This window comes from Physeter macrocephalus, chromosome 4 (assembly GCF_002837175.3).
Source record: "Physeter macrocephalus isolate SW-GA chromosome 4, ASM283717v5, whole genome shotgun sequence".
NCBI classification, from domain to species: Eukaryota; Metazoa; Chordata; class Mammalia; order Artiodactyla; family Physeteridae; genus Physeter; species Physeter macrocephalus.
In genome coordinates, this window is record NC_041217.1 from 16,689,375 (window position 1) to 16,715,510 (window position 26,136).

At 34.9% G+C, this 26,136-nt stretch overlaps 1 protein-coding gene across 3 annotated transcripts in view; it reads left to right on the plus strand.

The window, feature by feature from the left end:
* The window catches only part of SPATA17 (spermatogenesis associated 17), a 195,377-nt gene that overhangs the window by 68,110 nt on the left and 101,131 nt on the right, over nucleotides 1-26,136 (plus strand). For all 3 annotated transcript variants that reach the window (XM_028488338.2, XM_007126127.4, XM_028488339.2), the window contains one exon: nucleotides 15,156-15,279. In XM_028488338.2, coding sequence (XP_028344139.1) covers nucleotides 15,156-15,279 — 124 coding nt within the window. The remainder of the gene's footprint in view (nucleotides 1-15,155; nucleotides 15,280-26,136) is intronic.

Sequence of the window (26,136 nt, forward strand, 5' to 3'; positions counted from 1 at the left end):
TAATTTTAATTTTGCTTAATGTTTTTAAAAAATAATTTTATTTATTTGTTTCTGGCTGTGTTGGGTCTTCGTTGCCGTGCAAGGGCTTCCTCCAGTTGCGGCGAGCAGGGACCACTCTTCATCGCGGTGCGCGGGCCTCTCACTATCGTGGCCTCTCTTGTTGCGGAGCACAGGCTCCAGACGCGCAGGCTCAGTAGTTGTGGCTCACGGGCTTCGTTGCTCCGCGGCATGTGGGATCTTCCCAGACCAGGGCTCGAACCCGTGTCCCCTGCATTGGCAGGCAGATTCCCAACCACTGCGCCACCAGGGAAGCCCTTTGCTTAATTTTTATCCAACTAAATAGTGAGTCATTTTGGCATGTTTCAAAAAATAGCAAATTGGGATTTTTAAATGGGTTTAAATTAAATTTGTAAATAGTCTAGGGAAAAATGATATTTTGATAATTTGAGTTTTCCTGCCAGACAGTGAGGCATATATCTTCATTTGTGTGGATTTAAAAAAAATGTCCATTAATAAAATGTTGTTATACAGGGTCTACCTATTTCTTGCTAATTTTATTTCTAAGAATTTCATATTTTTCTATTATATTTGCTAATGGTATATTTTCTTTCATTTTCTAAGTATTTCTTTTTTACATATAGGAAAGCAGTATATCTTTTGGCAGAGTAATTTTATACCTTACTAAAATTTCTAATTGGATCTCAAATTCTTGTACTTTTTTTTAGTACTGAAGCTAGATATCAGTGGTTTGTTTTCTCATTCATTCATTCAACTCTGTAACGAGGGGTAGAGAGTGAGCTGGGGCTGTGGGCAGCTGTGCGCTTCCTGCTGTCCTCCCAAGTCTGATGACCTCCTGTCACTGTGGAAATTGATTTCATGAAGCACGATCAGTGTGAAGCTCCACAGCTTATGGGCTGTCTTTTCTTTCTCCAGTTCACTTTATTCAGCGGCTCTCAGGCTACTTTTCCCCATTCTCCTCCAGCCCAGCTTTGCCATCAAGTCTCGACTCAGTCAGCAGTTCTGATCAATGAAAAGAGGAATTGCTTGGCCTCAAATTCTCTCCCTCAGTTCTGCATCCTAGTCAGTCCCTCCCTGTCTTTATCCGTCTTGGTGAGGGTACTTACTAGGTTCTTCAACCTTGTTCACATATTGATACTTCCCACATACTACACTGACTTTGTGATTGAGGAAAATACCCTGAACTTGTACTTTAAATTTAATTGAATGTGACAGATATTCTCCATTTATTCAATTCCTAGTTATTCTCTTGAGTGTATGATGGGGGTTGTGACTGTTCCTTGTTTTTTTTCATATGTTTTTGTTTATGTTTGCTCATTTGGATGATTTAAGAAAGGCAAAAGAGCGTACATTTACTGTTTTCCTACAAAGCCACACATACTTATTTTAACAAGCACTCAATATTAGCTTTTATTGTTATGCTTCCTTTGAGTGTCATTTCTTTACTTTTTTCAATCTTACTCTTTCTTCAAGGTGTGGAAACTAAATTGTTTTGCATGTATAGATGCATTTATAAAACCTTTGTTTTTATTATTCGTATATATGGTTCTTTCTTAATTAAAGCAGTTTTATTTTAACCCTCGATACTAGTATTCTCACATTAAGATACAAAAGTTTTATCTTTGTAATAATGACCATTTTTCTATTTCCTGTTGCAGTTCTTGGAGTGTTCATTAAAAAAATGTCTGTATGAATGCATGTATATTTCGAAGATGGGATCATATATTCTTCCTCAGTACATAAAAATTTGTTAACTTATATATTATAAATCTGGAGGAGCCACATTAGACTTTCAGTGGTGGCAAAGTCTGATTCTCTTAAAATATGTAATGCTTCTTTTATATATTGTTTCATGTTTTACAATAAATATATAATTAAGCAAACATTTACAATAATATTCTGATATTATCTGAAATGCCAGTTCACACATTTTACATTCTCAGAGACTGTATGATGCAGATGAAAGAGCAAGTGTAGAGTCTTAACAGACCTCGGCATGAACCTCCCATTGAAAACACTAGGGATTAATCTTTCAATCAAATAGAGCTATTGCCACTCAAGCACATTATAAATTGCTAACATATATTGAGCACTTATGGTATACCAAGTGCTGTGTTAAACCCTTGATTCTCATTATCTTCTTCCATTTTCACAACAAACCTGTAAGGTACAAATTATCACCTATTCTACACTTCAGCTAGAAATATTTAATTTTGCTTCATTATGTCTAGGACTTCCCTCTAAGTATTATTTTTCATAAAATTCTTAATTAGGATGGAGATATCTGTATAGATGTTTGCTAAAGAATGGTTACCTTAAAGTAAGGGTAAGCATAGAATATAGACACTGAACTATCTCATAATTAATTATTTGGTAAAATTAAATAAAACCCATTCAGAGCAAAGCAATATTAAGAGTAATTTCCATACTGTATTACTTTTCTTTAATAAAACCCCGCGATTTCCTTTTTGAAACATATTTTATTTTAAAGCTAGTCAATAGAACTATTTATTTTTATTAAACAAATTATCTTCAGTTAACGGAAAGAGTGGTAGATTTTCCGTTGTTGATACGTGAAAGAGATTTGACCCATAAAAAGTGGCTGTTTCGTAGATTCATTTGCCGGGTAAACTGTCAGGTAGCCTCCCTAAATGGGCTGTCGTGTTATTTCATTTATTTTTATTATTTGAACTCAAATTAACTCCACAGTTTCACAATTTATCTCATGAATCTGAGCAGTTAAGTAGGACAGAAGAAAAGGTACAGTTCCATTCGGCTCTAACATATCATTGGCTGTCAGGTAAGCCTTGTTAGGCTGTCCATCCTCATTTAACTATCCCACAAGATCTCTTAATGAAGTTAAGCCCCAAGTTCACTCCAATAATTCTGTGGCAAGAGTTTGTGCAATGTAACAATTCATCACTTGTCAGGAAGGCACTTTTAGTTTATACATTTAATAAGGGCATCCTCTAGCTTGGTTAATTAGAAGTGAACAGTTTGCATATTTACTAAATGCAGAGTGTCATTGCCACCACGGCCTATTGCCTACATGAATTATTTCTCTATCTGCAATAAACAGCTGGGTAATTATTACTGCCATAATCAGATAAATTCCCTCTGTAAGGCTTTTCTTACATGGCAATTCTTTGAACTCATCCAAAGCTGAACAAAATTTATGAACTCCAGCAGCGAGGCCACTTTTTCATACTAGGTTGTCCCTGTTCCCTGTTTCAAGGACATAAGTGGAGCACCATAGATATTGTGTAAATAAGGAGAATAAATATGATTACCTAAAAATAATGTTTCAATAAACCACATTTTAAAAATATAATGTTCCGATCTCAGCCAACTAAATGATAGCAGTTTGGCTTTATCGAATTGTATCTAGGTGACAGGCTCTTTTCGTAAGGGCTAGCCTAAGACATAAAGAAAATAACATTTTAGTTTTCAAGGACCAAGTTAGTCTGTAGTGTTAACCGTCCACATGACTTTCTTTCTGTAGAATCACTTTATATATGAAGAGACAATAATTATAGCAATTAATTTGGTAGAATTTAGATAGTAACATACTAAAGTGTCTAACTTAAAGTACAGCATGTAATCTTTCTTTTAAAAACAGTCTATTATTTATCCATCATTAGTAATTAATGACATAATCCATATAATCACTTTAAAATATGGAATGATATCAACTATTTGATCACAGCCTTTTTACGTTATTTTTATTTTTACCAAGAATGCACTACCTTTAACAATTTGCTATTTCAAAACATTTTTAAAGCCAAGTATATAAAAAGGAAAAAAAAACCCTTCATTCCTGAGATAGAATTAATAAAAGGAAAAAGCTTATTACATCGGGTACAATTTTCTTATATATGTATCTGTATATATATTTAACGTTTTTCAAATTTAACTCTTTATACAATGAATTTCAAGAAGTTTACAAAAGACATTTATGAGTAAAAAAACAAGGATCATGGTAAAGGAAAATACAGAATGATAACTCTGATGGTGTGATTGATCAGGGGATGTGATTAGTTAAGCATGTCCCATTGTCAAAATGGAGAAAACATTACTGCATATGCAAGAAACAGCTTTTCTAGAAATTTCTGGAAATTTCACATATGAATCCTCAATAGGAGACACAGTAAGGTAGTGAACAGTGACTTCTGTAACTTTTTTTTTTTTTTTTAAACAGAAAAGAGCTCTCTGAATTTCAAGTCTCTCTTTTTTGTGGTGATATTTGGGGGGGAAAAAAGAGCCAGAACGTAGCAATAAATTGTTACTCATTTGAAAGCAAGGGACTAAAATATGTTGGTTTGTGGACTTAGCCTGGTGGTTGTCCAACTTGGAGGAATGGATGGATTAGAAGTTCTTATCTTTCACTTATCCTAGCTGATCCTCTGATAGGAGGTGGATGGAGGAGAGTTGTTTTTTGTGTTTTTTTCCCCTGTTTAATTCTGTGTTAAGGATTGGTAATGCTGTTTTTAATATTGCTGATTGAGAGTAAATTTATGTGGTGGAAATCAGATTTGGGTACCTGATATCTTAATAATACACATTTACAGTCATACTTGAAGTTACATTTTAAGTTACTGTGCAAGTGTATTGAGAAACTGTAACTATGCCTAAAAAATTATTTAAAGTACCATCCAACCGGCTATTTGCCCTTCACCTTATTTGACCTCTTTGAAGCACATGACAGTGTTGATTACTTTCTTCTCTACTCTCTCGTAACTTAGATTCTCTGAAGGCACTCTCTCCTGGCTTCCTTTCTACTTTTCTGCTCGTTTCCTCTCCATTTCTTTTGTGTACTCGCCTTTATTTGCCTGATCTTGAATATTAGTATTCTCTCTTTGATGCACTTGCCTTTTCATTCTTTATTCTCTGGACAGTCTCCTCCACTTCAGTGACTTCTGTTACCACTTATGTTTTGATGATTATAGATCTGAATATTCTCCAGCCAAGAATGTTCTGATTATTATAAATATTTATTCAAATGCCTGCTAACACTGCCACTTGGACACCTCAAATTAAGCATCTTTATATGTGAAGTAATAATTTTTTCCCCAAATCTCTTCTTCTTATGGTGAACTGGACCATTTTTCATTTCAGTGCCCAAGCCAGAAACATGGGATTCATACTAAAGATGCTTTTCTCCATTCTGTTGATGACCAAGCTGTATCACTTCTTTTCCTAGCCCTCAGTTCTCATTCCTCATCAAGCCGTCCTTCCTTCTGCCGCCTGAATGATTCTGAAATACAGATCCGATTAATGTAATCTGTTGTATTTCCTTCCTTTTAAGGTTTCCCTAGTAAAAGGTGACTTAGAGGTCCTAGAAATATGTAAACTATAAACACGAGGATTATGTTTGAGAGCATCTTCATATTTGAGAGCATCTTCTTGGCATAAGAATTAAGCAAACCCAAAGTAAATGCATTGTAGTCTTAAATAGTTATAATACTTAAAAGCTTGGATCGTTGAGAAAAAATTGTTAACAGGTATCTTAGTTAAAATATTATTGTAGAATGGGAATTCCTAAAGAGTGTGTGTGTGTATATATAGAGAGATACAACTAACAGATGTGTGCGTGTGTATATATATATATATATATATATATATATATATATATATAATAGAAATTTTGTGACGAAGAGGAAATGTATGCAGTGGTGTCATACTACAAAAGCAGTGAATTAAAAAAGCATCACTTTTTAAAAAAATACTTTTTCCGTTCCCCCTTTGTAATGCCTTTAAGCTTTTTCCATCTTGTTACCCTTCTCATCTGTCTATTTCCTCTCTCAGGAGTGACATTGAAGAGAACTGAGAGAAAATCACCCCAGTTTCTATCTCTCTCTGTTCTTTCTACTACTATTCTGTAGTCTTTTCTTATCCTGGCTAAGAATACATAGGATAAGATTCTGTTTAGCATTCATGTGAAAGAGATATCTAAGATCAATTAGAAAATAATTGGTCAATAAATAGTTTTCCCAAACTCATTTATTGAAGTTACATGTGATAGACTGCTTTAAAATAGTTGCCATCATCCTATGGTAGGTCAGTGCTTTATGATAGCATCAGGATTAGTTTAGAGAGGTCCCTGATCCGTGTTGAGTGGATTGCATGAAAAAGCCACCACAATTATTTTTGCTTTAAAGTGAAGTTAACACATTTTAAATAAGAGACGATGTGTGATTTTGGAGTAAACGCAAAGTAAATAAGATCTTACAATTCTTTTCATTTGAAATGGGAACTTTAGCTACTCAACCCTGAACTCTACCCCAAACAAAACTTCAGCAGCTTGAGCCTCCTTCTCCACAGCTGAACAAATTACTGTGAAGATACACTCCCAAGGGAGAGAGAATGTGATGTGCCTTGAGCTACCTTTTTGCAAGAAAGCCCCCATGCTGTGTCTCAAAGTCACCGTCTATAAAGTCATTTCATTTCACAAAGAACAGGAACCTTGTTAATGATACCTGCCCCTTACCAACCTCAGGGGGATGTTGTGAGGATGAACTAATGTCTGTGAAGCATTTGGAGCTCCTGAAAATGATGCACTGAGTCAATATATTTTATTATTATGCCTATTATTGTACTTAGCTCAATGTTACTCTCAATTATTGGACATCATATATATTACATAAAATTTTACTTCCTTTTATAGAAGTTGTCCAGAATAGTAAAAAGAAAATAATTTTACAGTGATATATGTGCATATGTTTAGAAAGAATGCTATGCAAAAAATACTTTTCAACTGAGTCTATTCAAAAGAGCCAGAAGAAGAAAAAACTTGATTTTCATGAATGATCTTTCAATGGAGTCTTATTGCTTTTTAAAATCATGAAAAGTACGCAAATGAAATAATGGAGCAATTGGATGCTCCCTTTTTACGATCAGAGTGAAGTCATGGTACTGTAATTTTATGACATTGACCATTATCTTCTTTTTTCATTGTCAAAATATCTAGTCTATAGCTTACAAATTTGCTAGCATTAGCCTTCGAGAGACTATTCACCCTTGGTCAGGAAACCTTTCTTCTGCTGTAAAGTGCATTGCCCCCAACTTGCTGTTGATAGATCAAGTCTACCAAAGAAAGCTGGAGTTTTTTGTGAATAATCCCTCCTCATTTCATTACCTCTCCCCTCCATCCCAGCTTGCTTGCTTTAGTGAAAGCCTGTTCATTGTTCTGTTCCCAACTCCAGTGCCTTTTCTGACCCCTCTAATCAGAGTGGAGCTCTCTGAACTTAAGCACTGTTTATGTGTTTCTTCATAGACGTATTCTGTCTATAAGCTAGTTAGTTATCAGCTATTTTATTTGCAAGCTACTTGAAAGCAGGGACTGGACTTTACACAACTTTATTTCTTTGAATATTTTAAACATACTTATGACTGCCTGAGTGAATAAACAAATGTGTGTTAATTTTCTTCATGATAGTAACTGTAAAAGTAGCTTAGACATTTTGAAGGGAAATTGATCTATACTACAAACAAAGGATTTTCAAGAGTTACTGAAAAGTGTTTTATGAGAGCCCTTTTCTAAATGTTTTCAAAATGTGAACGTCTTAACTCCGGATTTCAGAGTAAGGTGTGATTACTTTAAAACCATATTTTCCCTTTTGAAAGCACTGCCCTAATGAAATTTACAACACCTGTCCAGCAATTCCAGGGCCTAGGTAACCAGGTAGATAAAATTAGTGGTTTAATTGATTTGACTGACTTAACATGAAGCTTTTGTTTCAAATGCAAATATTTTGAGTATCTTAATGACTTCCAGATCATCTGTTCTAAGGTTTTATCAGTCTCAAAATATTTTTGGATGTCACGTACCAACTCCAAGCATGTAATTGCTTTATTTGTGGTTAGTAATTTTACTTATATTTTAGACTTAGCTTCCCTTTTTCCTTTTATTATCTTCTTATTTGGTTACATTAATATGGACAGATTGAGAGTAGACAATTGTTAGAGATACAGCATAAGTCCATTCAATAAATTTAACTAAAATACTTCTATGTCATAACATACCACAGCAGAAACTCATGCTATTCAGCTATTTTTATTTTGAAGGCTTCTTACAACAGAAGATATCACTGACTTTGCCATCAAAGAGAGTGAGGACTCTAGAGAATTGTTTAAATCCATTTTCTTAGAACTATATATTTTTCTTAAGGATGGTACAGATGATAGCTTTTTGTTTTTATTTGAGAAAGTATGGAATTTTGGGCATCTGTGCTTTTAAAACAATCTCCATATAATTTTTAAATTTCTCTGTCAAAATTATGATTTCTATGGAAGTATTGGGATGTACATATCCTGTCTCCTTTGTAGTACTTCATAGTGCTTTAGCTAATATGGTGATATTCATAATTAGATCATTAACTGAATATAATTGCATCGCTTCCTGATGTCATACTGGTGAGTAGAATCGAATCACCTTACTTCCTCAACAGAGCTGACAATCTCATTGCTGTAACTAGTGCTTCTCAAACTTTAGCAGGCAGGAGATTGACTCAGGGTCCCATCCCCCAGAATTTCTGATTGAGTCGGTCTGGGCCAGAGCCTGAGAATGTGCATTTCTAGCGGGTCCCCAATGAAGCTGCTGCTGCTGTGCAGGGACCACACTCTGAGAACCACTGTCCTTGGCAAAGAGCCAGAGTCTGGGTTCTACGTCCCCTTCCCAAGGGAGGCTTTCTCAATGTGGCTTCTTCCCTCTTCTAATTAAACCACCAGAAGTGATGAAATGCACTGCTAGTCGGCTGAGAAATAGTTAAAAAGGAGGCTCGCACCTAGTTTATACCAGATATTGGGCCAAATGTTTTGAGAGGGGCACACCTTAACCCTGACCTTCAGGACCTTAGCACATAGTAGGAGGAGTGCTGAAGTGGTGCATGTTTACAGGTATAATTTGTTATAGAAAGTAGGAGACATATAAAAGAGGAGTAAAGGATTGTTAGAGTAGGAACAGCTAGAGAGTGATTCTTTTCAAAGGGATCTAGAAGCCTTTTTAGAGGAAAGAGTAGACATTTCTGGTCTTTATTGTTGTTACTGTCGTTCAGCTGTACGAGAAGATAAATATTATACACAGGGCTTCCCTGGTGGCGCAGTGGTTGAGAGTCCGCCTGTAGATGCAGGGGACGCGGGTTCGTGCCCCGGTCCGGGAGGATCCCACATGGCGCGGAGCGGCTGGGCCCGTGAGCCATGGCCGCTGGGCCTGCGCTTCCGGAACCTGTGCTCCGCAACGGGAGAGGCCACGACAGTGAGAGGCCCACGTACCGCAAAAAAAGAAAAAAAATTATACACAATTTTTTTAGTACTGTATTTTGAAATGAATAAGAAAATCAAACAAAATGGCAAAATATATAGCTCCCTTCTGAATGGCATAGGCGGCCATCTTAATAATTTTTATTATGGTAAATAAAGTATTACGTGAGTCTGCTGAACGAATACTGAATTGTGAATAATTTAGTCAGTAATATATAGAAGAGAATAATTCCCAAATTGTAATTGTGAATTTGGATGTTTTTTATCGTATAAATATTATTCGTTTCTGAAAGTAATTTTGAGTGGAGTGCTCTGTTTTCTTCAAGAAATAGTTTTTGAAGGTACATTATTTTTCTTCTTTGGCTCAGACCTTGGACAAAAATCAAGAAACAATTTAAAAGGACGAGTCATTGTGACGAGAGAAAGAAAAGGTGCAATGCAAGGAAGCATGAATTATTGCATGATAACAAGTAATCATTAGCTTTCATCTGGGCTCAGAACTGAGCAGAATCACGGACTTGTTTTTGTAGTCACTTCTCTCAGGTTCCTGTCGTCATTCATATACGCAAACTTCCATATTTATATGGAGACAATAGAGTGAATTCTTTACGACAGTAATCATATCCAATGTAATGGTCCTACTGTCGAGGACTATCTCTGTAAAATCTATTTATTTATTCATTTAAATAAACATGGATAAAACAGACATAGTCGTTATAGAGTTTGCAATCTAGTGGGTGAGACGTACATTAAATAAGCAAATACAGCCATAGAGACATAATTATAAATGTTAAGTTCTATAGAGGAAAAAATAGAATTATGGTATGATGAGTGAAAATAACAGTGGGAGAAAATTCAGCTTGCTGTGAAAGGAGTTCAAGGCAGAAAATACAGTGTAAGTGAAGGTCCTGAGGTAAACCGTTTCTAGGAAAGGAAATAGGGTCATTGGGTAAATTGTTTGCTAGGAAATAAATAAAGCCATGCTGACCAAAGCACTGTAGTCACAGGAGGAGTGGTATGAAGTGAGATGGAGAGATAAACAGGGCCGATCCTGAAAGGCCTGTGGGTTTTTATCGTTTGTTAGTTGCTTGTGCTAGTTAGCTTTTAAGGATCTTGTCAGTTTCTGTCTCTATTTATACATTATGATGTTCATTAGCATTCTTTATATACTCAGAAATAGCAAGTGGAAAACATGTGTTAAGAAGAGATGACATGTGTGGCTGCAAATGCAAAAGTTTGTCCATTCCAAGGTCGCGTGTAGCTCCGCAGTTATAATGTTATGATCTGATGATGAAGAAGAGTAGCGATAGTTCATTTAAACCGTTCCAAAACAAAGCAGCTTTTCCCGTTTGCGGACTTTGGGAAAATCATATGGATACTACAATATTCAAAGTTACAGAAAAAAAAAGGTCTATCGATATCTAAATAAAATATTGGATTGGGCAAAATGTATGGTATGAGTATAGTATTGTGCTTAAAGGCATGGATTTTGGTGTCAGACCTAGATTTAAATTCTAACTCTGCCACTTTCTAGTTTGAGAGTTTGGGCAGAGATCTCACCTCTGTGAAATGGGTGTGGGTAATATCTGCATCACAGGACTACGAAAGGATTAAATGAGGTATTATAGATGTCTTAGCCAGGAAGCTCTTGGAAACAAAGTGTAAGTCAAGGATTAAACTGCCAATCCTTTATTTGGGTGGTTCTAGCTCAGGACAGCGAGGGTGAGGGAGAAGAGGGAGTGAAGTGTCAGAGATGGAAACAGACTCTGAGGCAGTGATTTGGTTCGTGAGTGTTATTGGGGAGCACTGGGGAAATAACGTCTCTAAGGGAGTGGAAGAGGAAAGCAGAGGAAGGAGATGAGCCGCATGGGAAGTCTCAGCTAATCTCAGGAAGCTCTGGGATTTGGATGGGTCTTGAGAGTGGTGCTGGATTGACACAGAGGCTCTGGGCCTGTGTATTCCTTCAACCACCAGTCATTGGATGCAGACTGGGGGAGAGGGTGACAAAACCTGGGGTGGGGCAGCTGATTTTCTCCAGTGGGATGTAGCTTGAGCCGTCAGCCACCAACAGTCAGGGCAGCTGTATTGGGTGCTTTGGTCCTATAGGGAGGATGTGATAGGATGACCTCCTGCAGCCCTGGACCACTGCTTCACATCACGTTCCAGAGTGACTCAACCTAGTGGAGCAGGTGTGCATTCTTTTGTTAGCCGCATAGATTTTCTCCCAATCTGCAAGGAGACCTCTCAAAGCAGTATGTGAAAGACAGCAAAAAAGGGAAATTCATTTGCATGAATCTCTTCTGTCTTCTATTTCCCACTGGTCAAGGTTTACCCCGTGCTTCCTGCCTCTTAGGAAGCCAGGTTCCTTGCTCTGCCTTGTGGGAAATCTCATCCGTAAAGTGCACACTAGTGCGGAGAGACAAAGGAGGAGATCATTGACGGGATTTAAGAAAGCATAAAAGATTCCTATTCAGCTATGTAGATAAAGCAAGTAGCCTAGTACGCAGCTCACAGGAAACATTCTCTAATGTAGCACCTTACTGTGTGCCAGCCACTACTCTGAGCACTTTACATAGGTTAATCTATTCGATCCTCACAATAGCTTGATGAAGAAGATACAAATACTGATAATATATTTGCATTTTACAGATGAGGATATTGAAGCTCAAAGATTAAACAGCTAGTAAGTAGCCCAGCAGAGATTTTATAACCAGGTGTAATTTCAGAGTCTATGTTGTTTAACTGCTCTATTATATTGCCTCCAAGTGGCTATTATTATTTCTATTATTGTTATCACGATTAGAATATGTAAATATTTTATTATCATTATAGATATCATTAGCAAAATATCTTCAAATGTGTAAAGCTTTACATAGTTTCAGTAATTTTTGCCTTTATTTTAAAACTAATATCACAAAATGTTTTGTATATATAAAAACTGGTACAGAAAGTCTGGGGACTTATCCAGGTTTCTCTAACTATATAATAGGAAACAGGATCATAAGATAAAAGAAAATATGCATGGTTCCTTCAATAAAAATAGCTTCTCCATAGTATTTCTTGTATCAGGATGACTATAGCCAGGTCTGTGGTTAGAGAATCTGCAAATCTAGGGATTCTAATTCCATTTCTGCCATTAACGGATTTGTTATTCAGAATGGGTCATTTCATCTCTTTATGTGTTTTCATATTTGTACAATAGGGTAATTAGTTATACCTATCCCATATATATCCCAGGATTTTTTTTGAAGATAGAAATAAGTCAATACACCTGAAATTAAAAAAAATATATTCATGACAACCTGAAGCTATTTGGAGAAATTTTTAATTGTTTAAAAAGGATTTTAAAAATTGCTGGATTACAAGATAGGTAAATTTTATACTTTTGCAGGGAACCCTAGTTACAATGGTTTCCAGCTTTTAATCTTTAATGGGATCATAATTTTTTACTGCATCCTTTACATTGAGCCATGTCTTCATCTAGATTGCTATAACAAAAATCTATATATCAAGGATAAATAATTTATTCAGCTCTTCCTACTTGGTTATTTAACAAAGAATATTTAACATAAATATAATTGTGGTGTTCAATACAACTGTACACTCTCAAGTAGGGCAATAAATCAGCTAGGAACTTTAGATTGATTTTTTTTCAATAATTGTATGAGTTGACTAAATTAATTATTTTTGTGGTTTGAGATTACCCCAGATTAGTTTTTCTAGGGTTTTGTCAAATTTCTTGGATTTATCTGTAGGGCTTCCCAGTTCCTTCTAGATTTACTCTGTGTTTTCTTTATATACTGGAAACTGACATTCTTTTACATCTCTCTCAGTTTTAACTCTCCTTGTCAAGCTCCCCAGGTACACATTGTTTTAATTTTATATTTCCATATCCTGAAGATGGACGGTTTTTACTACTTCAAGTAATTTCCACCCTCATTTTGTATCCAAGTCCTATTTACTTCTTTGTACCTTGCCTGTTCATGTATGTGTTCAATTTTATTGGGCCTTTTTTCTTTCTTATGTAAGATTGCTTCATAGTCATTAAATTATTTATAGAACACAAACTTCTTCGTAGATGTGTTTTTTAATTTTTGTGATTACTCGGAAAATTACTGTCCTTATCTTTGGAGTAACATAAAATTGGATACATGCGTATCTGAGTAATTATCCTTATAGTGGCAGTTCATTGGTTATTTTAAATTATCTTAAAGACTTATAAGAGGAATTATAGAGGAGATATTTTCTGCATAATATCAAAAGTAAAGGTGAAAATTAATGACGTATTCACTTTTTTATGTAACATATGATTGTCACTTTTCCTGGTAAAAATTCTCATTTATTCATATGTAACTGCCTTGAAATTTGTACCTAAGGACAAAGAAAGGTCACCAATCCCTCTAACTCCTGGTTCTTTGTCAAAAATGGACACAGTTAATGAGGTTTGTTTGGTACAGAACAAATTCTCAGACACAGATAGAGATCCTTTCAATGGAAACAAATTTGTTTGGCTTTACCAGGTTACTTAGCGATTAATAATAGCCTTGAGATGCAGGTCAGAAAGGTCATTGTACCAGCCTGCCAGCACAATCTAAATGTGCAGCCAGCCCACCTCCGTGGGTGCAGAAGCCCCCAAAATACTATGCATAAAGTAAAACAGGCTATTTTCTGACTCCTTTTTTCATATTAATAAGCAATTTTCAAGAGAAGGGTGGCAAAATGAGGGCCATGCCACTCCAAGTAATTCATTTATTTTGCAATTTAATCTTATGTTGGAAAAACTAGCTCTGCTGCAATAGCAGAGCATGGTGATTTTTAAACGTCGGTGTGTTTCATAAGTAACCTTGTATGAAGTATTGTATTAGTAGCCTTTAACAGAAAATTACGACAAAAATATTTCCAGTCATTGAAGTGGAAGTGAGAATCTTTTTTTTTTTTTTTTTTTTTTTTAATTTTTGGAATTCTCCCCTCTACTTTCCCCTGCTGTCTTTGAGGTATGTGCCCGGATGCTTTACTTAAAATTTTACTTATAGAACTAGACACTAAGTTACATATCTGTTTTTTAAAAGCATAAAGTACAATTTCAAAACATTATTTTAACATGAGTGGTTAAACTTGTTCTATGAAAATAAAGGATTTATTTTTCCATAATTTGATAATATTCTATTTAGCAGGTATTTGTCACAGAGTATATTTTAAGAGGTGATTTTTTGTTTAAATTTTTAAAATACATATACATAAATGATGAAAATTTCATTATTTTAATGGAATTTATTACACTTAGAAAGTTGTGAACTTATGCACCCAATTTGGCTTTTATTCTAATTATTGATATAATTGAACAAAATGTCAACCTTTCAAGTACAGGATAATATGTGTAATCTTGTTGATATTATTTAAACTGTTTAACTGAAGTAAACTTAGAATAAATTAAGTGTATGTGTAAAAACCCATCACACTTTTTAAATTAGCCTGTTAGTGTATAAAATAAACAATGAGAACTTGGTAAATACCAAATTTAAAGGAAATCAATAGCCCAGATGTTTTCTCAGGATATTTAACTAAGTCCAAAATAGCCAAAGAAAATGATAGCATAGTAATTAACTTTGCATTTGGTACAGTTCCTCAGCTATTGAACTGATTATAATATGTAGATACTTGATTTTCAAAATTTCACCACTGTGAAAAATCACTTAAATGCTTTTTAAAGATTGCAAAGATTCCCCTAGAATGTGCCGGTAAGTTCGATTCCACCACTGATTTTGATGGATGTGGACAATGGTTACCCCTCAAAAACGTACTTGATTCTCATCAGTGAAAGAATTAAAAGGTTAGCAGATTTTTCGTATCATGAATAACCGCAAACTGATTCCCTGCAGGGAGGCTCTGGAGGAGTTTGCAGAGATGACAGAAAGGGAAGAGAAGAAGGCCGACCTGGAAAGGGAGGAGAAGAAAAGAGATTACCAAGCCCGAAAGATGCATTACCTCCTCAGCACAAAGCAGGTTGGTCTACCTGTCCCTGACAGCTCGCGGAAGCCACTTGGGCACCCAGCCTGACAGAGATAAACTAGCAGGCTGAACGGGACATGACTTGTTGAAAAGATATCACAAAGATACTACTTCGAGTTCAATTCCGTGCTGCTGTGTAGGTGCACGCAGGCACCCTGGCCGGTCTGACAGCAGCTTCATAGAGGCGGCCGGGCGAGGCTGGCAGAAAAGTCCAAGTCAGCACTACGATCCGCCACGAAGGGCATAACCTTCCTTTCCAAATCCCGCCTGAGTGGCTTATTGTTGTGTTGTGAATTGATCAAGAACTAAGGAGTTATTAAGCTGAGGTCACTGTCGTGTTTTCTCTGTTAATTGAGCGAATGTTGCGATTAAAACCATTCTTGCGTCCTTTCTATTCTAGTAATCTAATAAATTCTGAGGCAAGTTTTCATGTGTAGCTTTTAAACATACTGCTTGAGCAGTTGCATCTTCGTATAGAAATATAAATGTGGGATTTGGAATACTTAGAAATTTCTTTTCTGATACGTGGGAAGATTTTACTGCTTCAGATCTCGTCATGGTTTCTAAGAAAAAAAAAATTGCATGTCGAATATTCTGCTCACAAAGAAATACAGTTAAAAAAAAAGCTTGAATTTGGGGGATGAGATGTGTTTTGTTACTTGAGCTTGAGGCCGGAAACTAGCAATTTCTTGGTTTTTATTCTTTCTCCTAGACTTCAAGTCCAGTCTTAGAGTTCTAGGTGAGTCGCATATGCAGATGTCTTCCGACAGGGAGGGGCAAGTGAAGTCCCAGTGGGAGAGGGTGAGAGCTGAGACTGAATGTCTTCCTCAGAGGCATCCAAAGTTGGAACCGTATTAAGTACTGGGCTGGCCATGTAAGTTTGGAAAACAGGCCTCCTGTACCTCTAGCTTCTGTTTGGTAGTTGAAACGACAATAATGATGACTATCGTAATATTTACTTGGATTTGGGTAGCTGAATTGTCTTTATTTAGCAGGCAAGGAAACTGAAACTCAGATAATGATGTGACCGGTCATAGGCACAAAACTACTAGTAATAGCTCTGGTGTTCAAACTGAGTTCTTTCAAGTCTAAATATGCTTAGGTAATAATTTAAAGAGAGCTTTAAAAATAAAAGGTAAAAGTACTTTCACTTTTTATTATAAAATCCATAACAATGTAAATGTTTTAGTCGTTTGATTAGTGGGCTACATTTTAAAGATATAGAATTACAGATCAAGGGTTCTTTTTAGCAAAACATTTTTTTCAAACTTTAGTTCCCAGTAATTTCAATTTTGATGAAACTAAGGGGAGCTATAAATATATCCTGTAATTCTTTAAACCGAGTAATAATTCTTGGGGATGGTTTTTTCTATGATAACTTTGAACTCTCTTTATACTTTGAAACTTAATCTGAGTTCTAATTGTGTGGTTTATACTTATGATTGGTAGTGTGATAGAGAAAGCAATCTTAAAAATGGTGAAATCAGATTTAACTGAAACATCTGTTAATTCTGTTTTATCCAGGGTTATTTAGTTATTGGGTGTATAGTGGAATAATTTAGAAAGACCATAAAAACTTGGATGTTTTACTAATAGAAATAATATAATAGCACATATCCGTGGAGTGCTTACCATGTGTCAGAGAGTATGATAGATATTTTATATACATTATTTTTTAAAGTGTTTTGTTTTCATTTCGGTTTTTCATTTAAGTGCCTGGTTTAACAAATCATTTCACAAACTGACCATGTGACTTGGCTCATGGACCTTAACGAATTTTCAAGCAATATTACCATTATGTTTTAGGTATGTTTGTGTTAACAATGCAGGCTGTCAATGCAGTATCTCATTTTTCTCCTGTTTATCCCATGTTGGCTGCTAGTAATATCAGTGTATATAAATTTTAGTTTAGTGATCACTTGTCCCTAGAACTTCCTGGCATCCAATAAAATGTTTCTTTTTTGAGGCGCTATGGTACAGTAGAAAGAGTGTGGACATTTACATCAGTCAGAGCTAAGTTGGCATGCGAGCTCTCTCACTTAGGGTAAGGTATTAGGAGATTACCTAGAATTGTCTGAGCCTCTGTTTCGCTCTGCACCTTGAGAGAACATTGTGAGGACTAAATGTAATGTATTTAAAATATTGCCAGGCCATTAGAGAACCTTCAGTAAATGATAACAATCATATTATTAGAATTTAACCTGTCAAGGATAAACCAAGATTCTACACTTTCATGTTCTTCAATTTGTCTTAGCTGTTGGAAGCATTCATTTTCTCATTTCCTTTCTTTGCTTTTCTTTAGTTATTAAAGAAAATTAGTTAGAAATCTTCATAATGGTGTTGCCCACCCTACATTTCACACCTGGCTTCACAGACCTGAGGGCAATACAGGGGAAATGATGTTTTTAAATCACCTCCCTTGAAGAGGAATATTATTAAAATGTCAGGGGTTTTTATTTGAATCTTGCAAGTTGGTGTATTTTGTCACAGTGGTCTTTAATATTTGATCACAATTAAGTAGAGATAAAAGGGACAGCCCTTTGAAACTATGGACACACTTTTGTTCCTGAGGGAGGCTTTCTTTTTCCATTCTTTCTTTTCTCCTGCCCTCCCTCTCCTTCCTTCCTTCCTTCCTTCCTTCCTTTTCTTTCTTTCATGATAAAATAGAATAGCGGCATCATCCTTGTCTCATCTGTTTACTTTGCTCAGGGGATTGCTTGTACTAACAGGATGGTACTGGAAATTTTAAATGTTTTGTTCCTTATATCCACCACATTTGCTTTGCTTAGCTTTAAATTAGTGCTTTTCATCATGAAATTTAAAAGTCGAATTTTAAAACTGATATTATAGGTACAGTTATAAATCAACTTCACCTACACAAAAATATGCAACACTGATATTTACTAAACAGAGTGAATATAAATCTTAACTTTAAAATTCATCAGTTAGTTACTCCAAATAACATATTTTTGAGTACCTACAATCTTTCTGCTACTGTGCTAGGACTAGGGTCAGGTCATACAAATGTATATTATGCTCCTTAACCACAAGGAGCATTCCATCTAATTTCAGTCTAATGCCAGACAATTTTTGCGGGGGCTGGAAGGAAATTGCCAACTTTCAGTTACAGCTTATATAGGCAGTCTCACTGAAATTAACAACCTATATTTATGATTTTGCTGATTCCATTTACTATTTTATTTTAAGAAAAATCTTTAAATTCCAAACCTAAGCAAGAGTCAGAGAATGAAAGATACATATTTCATGTCAAGTATTGTTAATGATTTTTTCAGAATGACTTGGCTATTGAGAAGAAATGAAGCTGCAGTTTTAAAAATATTCTTAAGTCATATGTTTATAGATTAATTGCATTGCTTGTTTTTAGAGTTTTGTTTTCAAATTATATTAAATACACATTTAAGTACAAAATAAATGCAAAATATGAATTTATTTATATTGAAAGGCTTGCATAAGTTTTAACTCTCAATTTGTGCAGATATTTGAAAATTTACTGAAAAAATATTCAAACCTAAGTAATTTTTATAAGAAGTATATGAGGATGAGAAAAGTTTTCTTGAGCTGCTTAAACGGAATAATTCTAACAGCATTGTTAGGATAAAAACACTATTTTATTGGTGATCTCAATAATTTAGGAATGATGTTAATGTAGTTTCTAGAATACTAATTTTCATATTAAATTTTCATAGTTCTAATATAGCTTAATTTAGATGAGTTGAAATAAAACATTAATTCAGACAAATAAATGTATAAGAAAAGGTGAAGAATTTTGTAACCTAAAATTGTGAATATGTGAATTCATATACAGATAATAAATGAAGTCTTTTTTAATGTATTAATTTTAGGATGATTATGCTGCTATACTGACATACTCATACTGACAGCATAGTTTTAAAGTCAGTTTTAAGCCTTTTTTTAGTATAAATCTAATGTACATCTTAAAATCTATTACTAATTTTTAGTGATAATAATTATCTCATTTCTATGCAAGCAAATGTATTAGCATTAATAGGAATTACACAAGTAAATAACTAATATTGCAATGAGTGAATTAATAGACCCCTCAGGGTTTTATTAATTAAAAAGTTCAAGTCATATTAAAGCACCTTTTGTATATGTTTATTTCAATCAGAAAGCTGAACATGGTAACTTATTTGCATAAATAATCAATCACCATTAACTAGTAGTAATAAGGTTAATTTGTTGCTACAGACATAATAGGATTAGTCAATTATATTTCCCAGAAAATACTATTTGTTATGCACCCCATCACCTGTAAAACAGGATTGGTTTAGCACCCTTATTAAATGAACACATCAAAAAATCTCTGTCCCTGTAAAAGTTTTGTGAAAACAAAGCTAATTTTAGTTGATTTGAATAAGTAAAATGCAAACTCTGCTTCCATTTGTAAATTTATCTTTCTGCAAAGATTGATTATGTAATAGTTATTTATTTTGATTCAGTAACCAGTCAAACTAAATCTAACACATATAGGACATCTTCCCTTTGAAGAAAATCTCATTTGCAGATTTGTTTTATTCCAAATAAACAGACTTTCATTCCCTTGTCCTTGTTCTTGGGTAGTAAATTATGCTGTCTGCTCCACCTACTGGCAGATATATGCAAAGGCCTATTGTTGGATTCATTAAAAGATATTGCCTCTGAAATGTTGCCAGAATTTTTAAGTATCTTGGTGGAGATCAGCAAAGTTGCAGATACAAATGTAAAACTCAAGATCTATTCAGAAAAATTAATATTTAGAAATATAGGTTATTATATAAGATTACACACATTAATAGTTTCCTGATTAGTGAAAACGTTACCCTGTTTTTTAAAATTTTAATGTCAATAAAAAGGATAAATATAAGTTATACTTATAACTCAGTATATGAAAACTATGTACATTTTATTTTAGTTATGGAATTTAATAGTTTATACATATTCAAATTAAAACTAAAATGAAAAATTATATAGTTAATTAAAATACATATTTTGTGGTAATATTTTTCATGTCATCTTTATATAATAGATTTTTAATGTTTTTCCTTTAGTGGGTAGTTAAAATTTTCTTATCAACTCTGAGATAACAACTTTCAGTTATTTATGATTCTTTAAAAAGGCTCCATACTCTGATTAATATTGACAAAACTTTATTATTATTTTTTTAAAATTTTTTTGCGGTATACGGGCCTCTCACTGTTGTGGCCTCTCCCATTGCGGAGCACAGGCTCTGTACGCACAGGCTCAGCGGCCATGGCTCACGGGCCCAGCCGCTCTGCGGCATGTGGGACCCTCCCGGACCGGGGCACGAACCCGCGTCCCCCGCATTGGCAGGTGGACTCTCAACCACTGTGCCACCAGGGAAGCCCCAAAACTTTATTTTTAATTACTTTATTTTTTAGAGAAACAAATGGCTTTAGGTACTTTGTTTTGAAAATTATATGAAATCCCATTTGTATACAGAAGGAAAATCCCTTCATTTTAAAAAGTAAATTTGATATACCAAAAATTAAGTTGTAGTCTGTTGGTATGGACAACATCTTTACAAGATAAATCTTATAAGATGAAAAAATGCAAAAATTAAGAAGTATAGTAAGTCCTCTAAATCATTTATTGCTTTCAGCTCTATCTTTCCAGTATCATAAGTGGGAAGTTCCTATGCCTTACATATATTAAGTACTTAATATGTGATTGCTCACTTTTAATTTGAGGTGCTGCAGTAACAGAACTGCAGCCTTTCAGGGTGCACCTGCCTCTGTGTGTGTGTGTGTGTGTGTGTGTGTGTGTGTGTGTGTGTGTGTGTATGATGTGTTTTTGTATATATGGTGTATTTGGAAAGTATCTTTGGGGAGTCTTCTCATAAGGCATTGTCCTTAGGCAATGGTGTACCACAGCAATGGTTGGGAAACTCAAGTGTGATATTAAAACATACCCCTATAAGGACTCTCTTGGGTTCATTTTAGACCTCTTGACCATTATAAAACCACTTCTTTCACTTCAAAACATTAATTTTGTTCCTTCCTAGTTTCTAGGATGATCTGTCTCTCTCTCTCTCTCTCGGTTTATCACCATCCAGTTATCCTTCTTGAAAGCACCCACATTCTGATTATGTACTGCTCCTTGAGTTACCTGCAATTCATTGAACTCTCTTTTTACTTCTGCAAAGATTATGTAATATTTATTTTGATTCAGTAACCAGTCAAACTAAATCTAACACATATAGGACATCTTCCCTTTGAAGAAAATCTCATTTGCAGATTTGTTTTATTCCAAATAAACAGACTTTCATTCCCTTGTCCTTGTTCTTGGGTAGTAAATTATGCTGTCTGCTCCACCTACTGGCAGATATATGCAAAGGCCTATTGTTGGATTCATTAAAAGATATTGCCTCTGAAATGTTGCCAGAATTTTTAAGTATCTTGGTGGAGATCAGCAAAGTTGCAGATACAAATGTAAAACTCAAGATCTATTCAGAAAAATTAATATTTAGAAATATAGGTTATTATATAAGATTACACACATTAATAGTTTCCTGATTAGTGAAAACGTTACCCTGTTTTTTAAAATTTTAATGTCAATAAAAAGGATAAATATAAGTTATACTTATAACTCAGTATATGAAAACTATGTACATTTTATTTTAGTTATGGAATTTAATAGTTTATACATATTCAAATTAAAACTAAAATGAAAAATTATATAGTTAATTAAAATACATATTTTGTGGTAATATTTTTCATGTCATCTTTATATAATAGATTTTTAATGTTTTTCCTTTAGTGGGTAGTTAAAATTTTCTTATCAACTCTGAGATAACAACTTTCAGTTATTTATGATTCTTTAAAAAGGCTCCATACTCTGATTAATATTGACAAAACTTTATTATTATTTTTTTAAAATTTTTTTGCGGTATACGGGCCTCTCACTGTTGTGGCCTCTCCCATTGCGGAGCACAGGCTCTGTACGCACAGGCTCAGCGGCCATGGCTCACGGGCCCAGCCGCTCTGCGGCATGTGGGACCCTCCCGGACCGGGGCACGAACCCGTGTCCCCCGCATTGGCAGGTGGACTCTCAACCACTGTGCCACCAGGGAAGCCCCAAAACTTTATTTTTAATTACTTTATTTTTTAGAGAAACAAATGGCTTTAGGTACTTTGTTTTGAAAATTATATGAAATCCCATTTGTATACAGAAGGAAAATCCCTTCATTTTAAAAAGTAAATTTGATATACCAAAAATTAAGTTGTAGTCTGTTGGTATGGACAACATCTTTACAAGATAAATCTTATAAGATGAAAAAATGCAAAAATTAAGAAGTATAGTAAGTCCTCTAAATCATTTATTGCTTTCAGCTCTATCTTTCCAGTATCATAAGTGGGAAGTTCCTATGCCTTACATATATTAAGTACTTAATATGTGATTGCTCACTTTTAATTTGAGGTGCTGCAGTAACAGAACTGCAGCCTTTCAGGGTGCACCTGCCTCTGTGTGTGTGTGTGTGTGTGTGTGTGTGTGTGTGTGTGTGTGTGTGTATGATGTGTTTTTGTATATATGGTGTATTTGGAAAGTATCTTTGGGGAGTCTTCTCATAAGGCATTGTCCTTAGGCAATGGTGTACCACAGCAATGGTTGGGAAACTCAAGTGTGATATTAAAACATACCCCTATAAGGACTCTCTTGGGTTCATTTTAGACCTCTTGACCATTATAAAACCACTTCTTTCACTTCAAAACATTAATTTTGTTCCTTCCTAGTTTCTAGGATGATCTGTCTCTCTCTCTCTCTCTCGGTTTATCACCATCCAGTTATCCTTCTTGAAAGCACCCACATTCTGATTATGTACTGCTCCTTGAGTTACCTGCAATTCATTGAACTCTCTTTTTACACTTTCTCTGAAATGGTTTAGTATTATAAGAAACTGAATCTAAGTGAGTTCATGTACAAAGATGGAGAAAAACTAGGGCCTGCATATAAATGAGTGAAACAAGCCAGAACATAATGTAGATTTCTATGGCGCCTTCCTGTGAATAGCACAAAGCACTTTTATTTTATTTATCCACACAATATTCTATAAAGTAGCAGTTATCTTTCTGGTGACTAAAATGCTATTGTTTGGTACTCATTTTTCCTCTGAACACTTGGAAGATTTATTCTTTCAGGAAGATTATGTAGTGAATAAAGTTCTGACCTATGATCTTTGGATCCGTAGTTTCAAGAGGCAGGTCCTGAAGTCCGGTCATTTGTTCTTGGTCCCAAGTGAACTATCCATATCACATAATCATCACATAATTTGTTACTATTGGCAGTCTCTGTTCAGAAAAGGCCAAGGACTGAACTATCATGGAGAATGAATTAGCTATTAACTTTTACATTTTATTTCTTTCCTCTTTAACATTATAGTTTTTATTATCCTGTAATATATGAAAGGGATAAAATTATCCATTATCAGTATTCTTTGAAGAGACAGATGAAGTGTTTAAAGAAAATATCTTGTTGTGTCCCCCAAATAAATCCCTTTTCCACACTTCTCTCATTGCCATCATTTAACAATCATGCATCAAAGAAATAGAGGGAAAAATGCAGACAGAGGCAAAAATAAAATCAAAATTAATTAAAAGAGAGACCACTTAAGTAGAAAAGTGCCTAGCTACTTTTCTTATTTATGCTTTTCTTTTCAATATACTAAATTTTAAAAGTTATTAAAAATTTTTTTTCTTTAGCCAGCACACTGTAAATCTCTCCTATACATGTGACCTGGGGCCGATTCATGTGTTGTGGGGCTTGAAGCTTATACAATTTGGGGATCCAACTTGTATAAGAAGATAGTATACAAAGTTACAAATACAAGAAAAGGAATATTTTTTATAATGAGCAAAAATCATTTCAGAGAGGGCAGACAGCAGAAGCAAGAAGAACTACAATTCTGCAGGCTGTGGAAGGAAAACCACATTCACAGAAAGATAGACAAAATGAAAAGGCAGAGGACTATGTACCAGATGAAGGAACAAGGTAAAACCCCAGAAAAACAACTAAATGAAGTGCAGATAGGCAACCATCCAGAAAAAGAATTCTGAATAATGATAATGAAGATGATCCAGGACCTTGGAAAAAGAATGGAGGCAAAGATGGAGCAGATGCAAGAAATGTTTAACAAAGACGTAGAAGAATTACAGAACAAACACCTAGAAGAATTAAAGAATAAACGAACAGAGATGAACAATACAATAACTGAAATGAAAACTACACTAGAAGGAATCACTAGCAGAAAAACTGAGGCAGAAGAACGGATAAGTGACTTGGAATAAAGAATGGTGGAATTCTCTGCCACAAACAGAATAAAGAAAAAAGAATGAAAAGAAATGAAGACAGCCTAAGGGACCTCTGGGACAACATTAAACGCAACAACATTCACATTATAGGGGTCCCAGAAGGAGAAGAGAGAGAGAAAGTACCTGAGAAAATATTTGCATAGATTATGGTTGAAAACTTCCCTAACATGGGAAAGGAAATGGCCACCCAAGTCCAGGAAGTGCAGAGAGTCCCAGGCAGGATAAACCCAAGGAGAAACATGCCAAGACACATAGTCATCAAACTGACAAAAATTAAAGCCAAGAAAAATTATTGAAAGCAAAGCAACAAGGGAAAAATGACAAATAACATACAAGGGAACGCCCATAAGGTTAACAGCTGATTTCTCAGCAGAGACTCTACAAGCCAGAAGGGAGTGGCATGACATATTTAAAGTGATGAAAGGGAAAAACCTACAACCAAGATTACTCTACCCAGCAAGGATCTCATTCAGATTGCATGGAGAAATCAAAAGCTTTACAGACAAGCAAAAGCTAAGAGAATTCAGCACCACCAAACCAGCTCTACAACAAATGCTAAAGGAACTTCTCTAAGTGGGAAACACAAGAGAAGAAAAGGACCTACAAAAACAAACCCAAAACAATTAAGAAAATGGTCATAGGAACATACATATCGATAATTACCTTAAATGTGAATAGATTAAATGCTCCAACCAAAAGACACAGGCTTCCTGAATGGATACAAAAACAAGACCCATATATATGCTGTCTACAAGAGACCCACTTCAGACCTAGGGACACATATAGACTGAAAGTGAGGGGATGGAAAAACATATTCCATGCAAATGGAAAACAAAAGAAAGCTGAAGTAGCAGTACTCATATCAGATACAATAGACTTTAAAATAAAGAATGTTACAAGAGACAAGGAAGAACACTACATAATGATCAAAGGATCAATCCAAGAAGAAGATACAACAATTATAAATATATATGTACCCAACATAGGAGCACCTCAATACATAAGGCAACTGATAACAGAAATAAAAGAGGAAATTGACAGTAACACAGTAATAGTGGGGGACTATACCACCTCACTTACACCAGTGGACAGATCATCCAGACAGAAAATTAATAAGGAAACACAAGCTTTAAATGACACAATAGACCAGACAGATTTAATAGATATTTATAGGACACTCCACCCCAAAACAGCAGATTACACTTTCTTTTTCATGTGCACACAGAATATTCTCTAGGATAGATCACATCCTGGGTCACAAATCAAGCCTTGGTAAATTTAAGAAAATTGAAATTATATCAAGCATCTTTTCTGACTGCAACGCTATGAGATTAGAAATCAATTACAGGGAAAAAAATGTAAAAAACACAAACACATGGAGGCTAAACAATACGTTACTAAATAACCAACAGATCACTGAAGAAATCACAGAGGAAATCAAAACATACCTAGAGACAAATGACAATGAAAACACAATGATTCAAAACCTATGGGATGCAGCAAA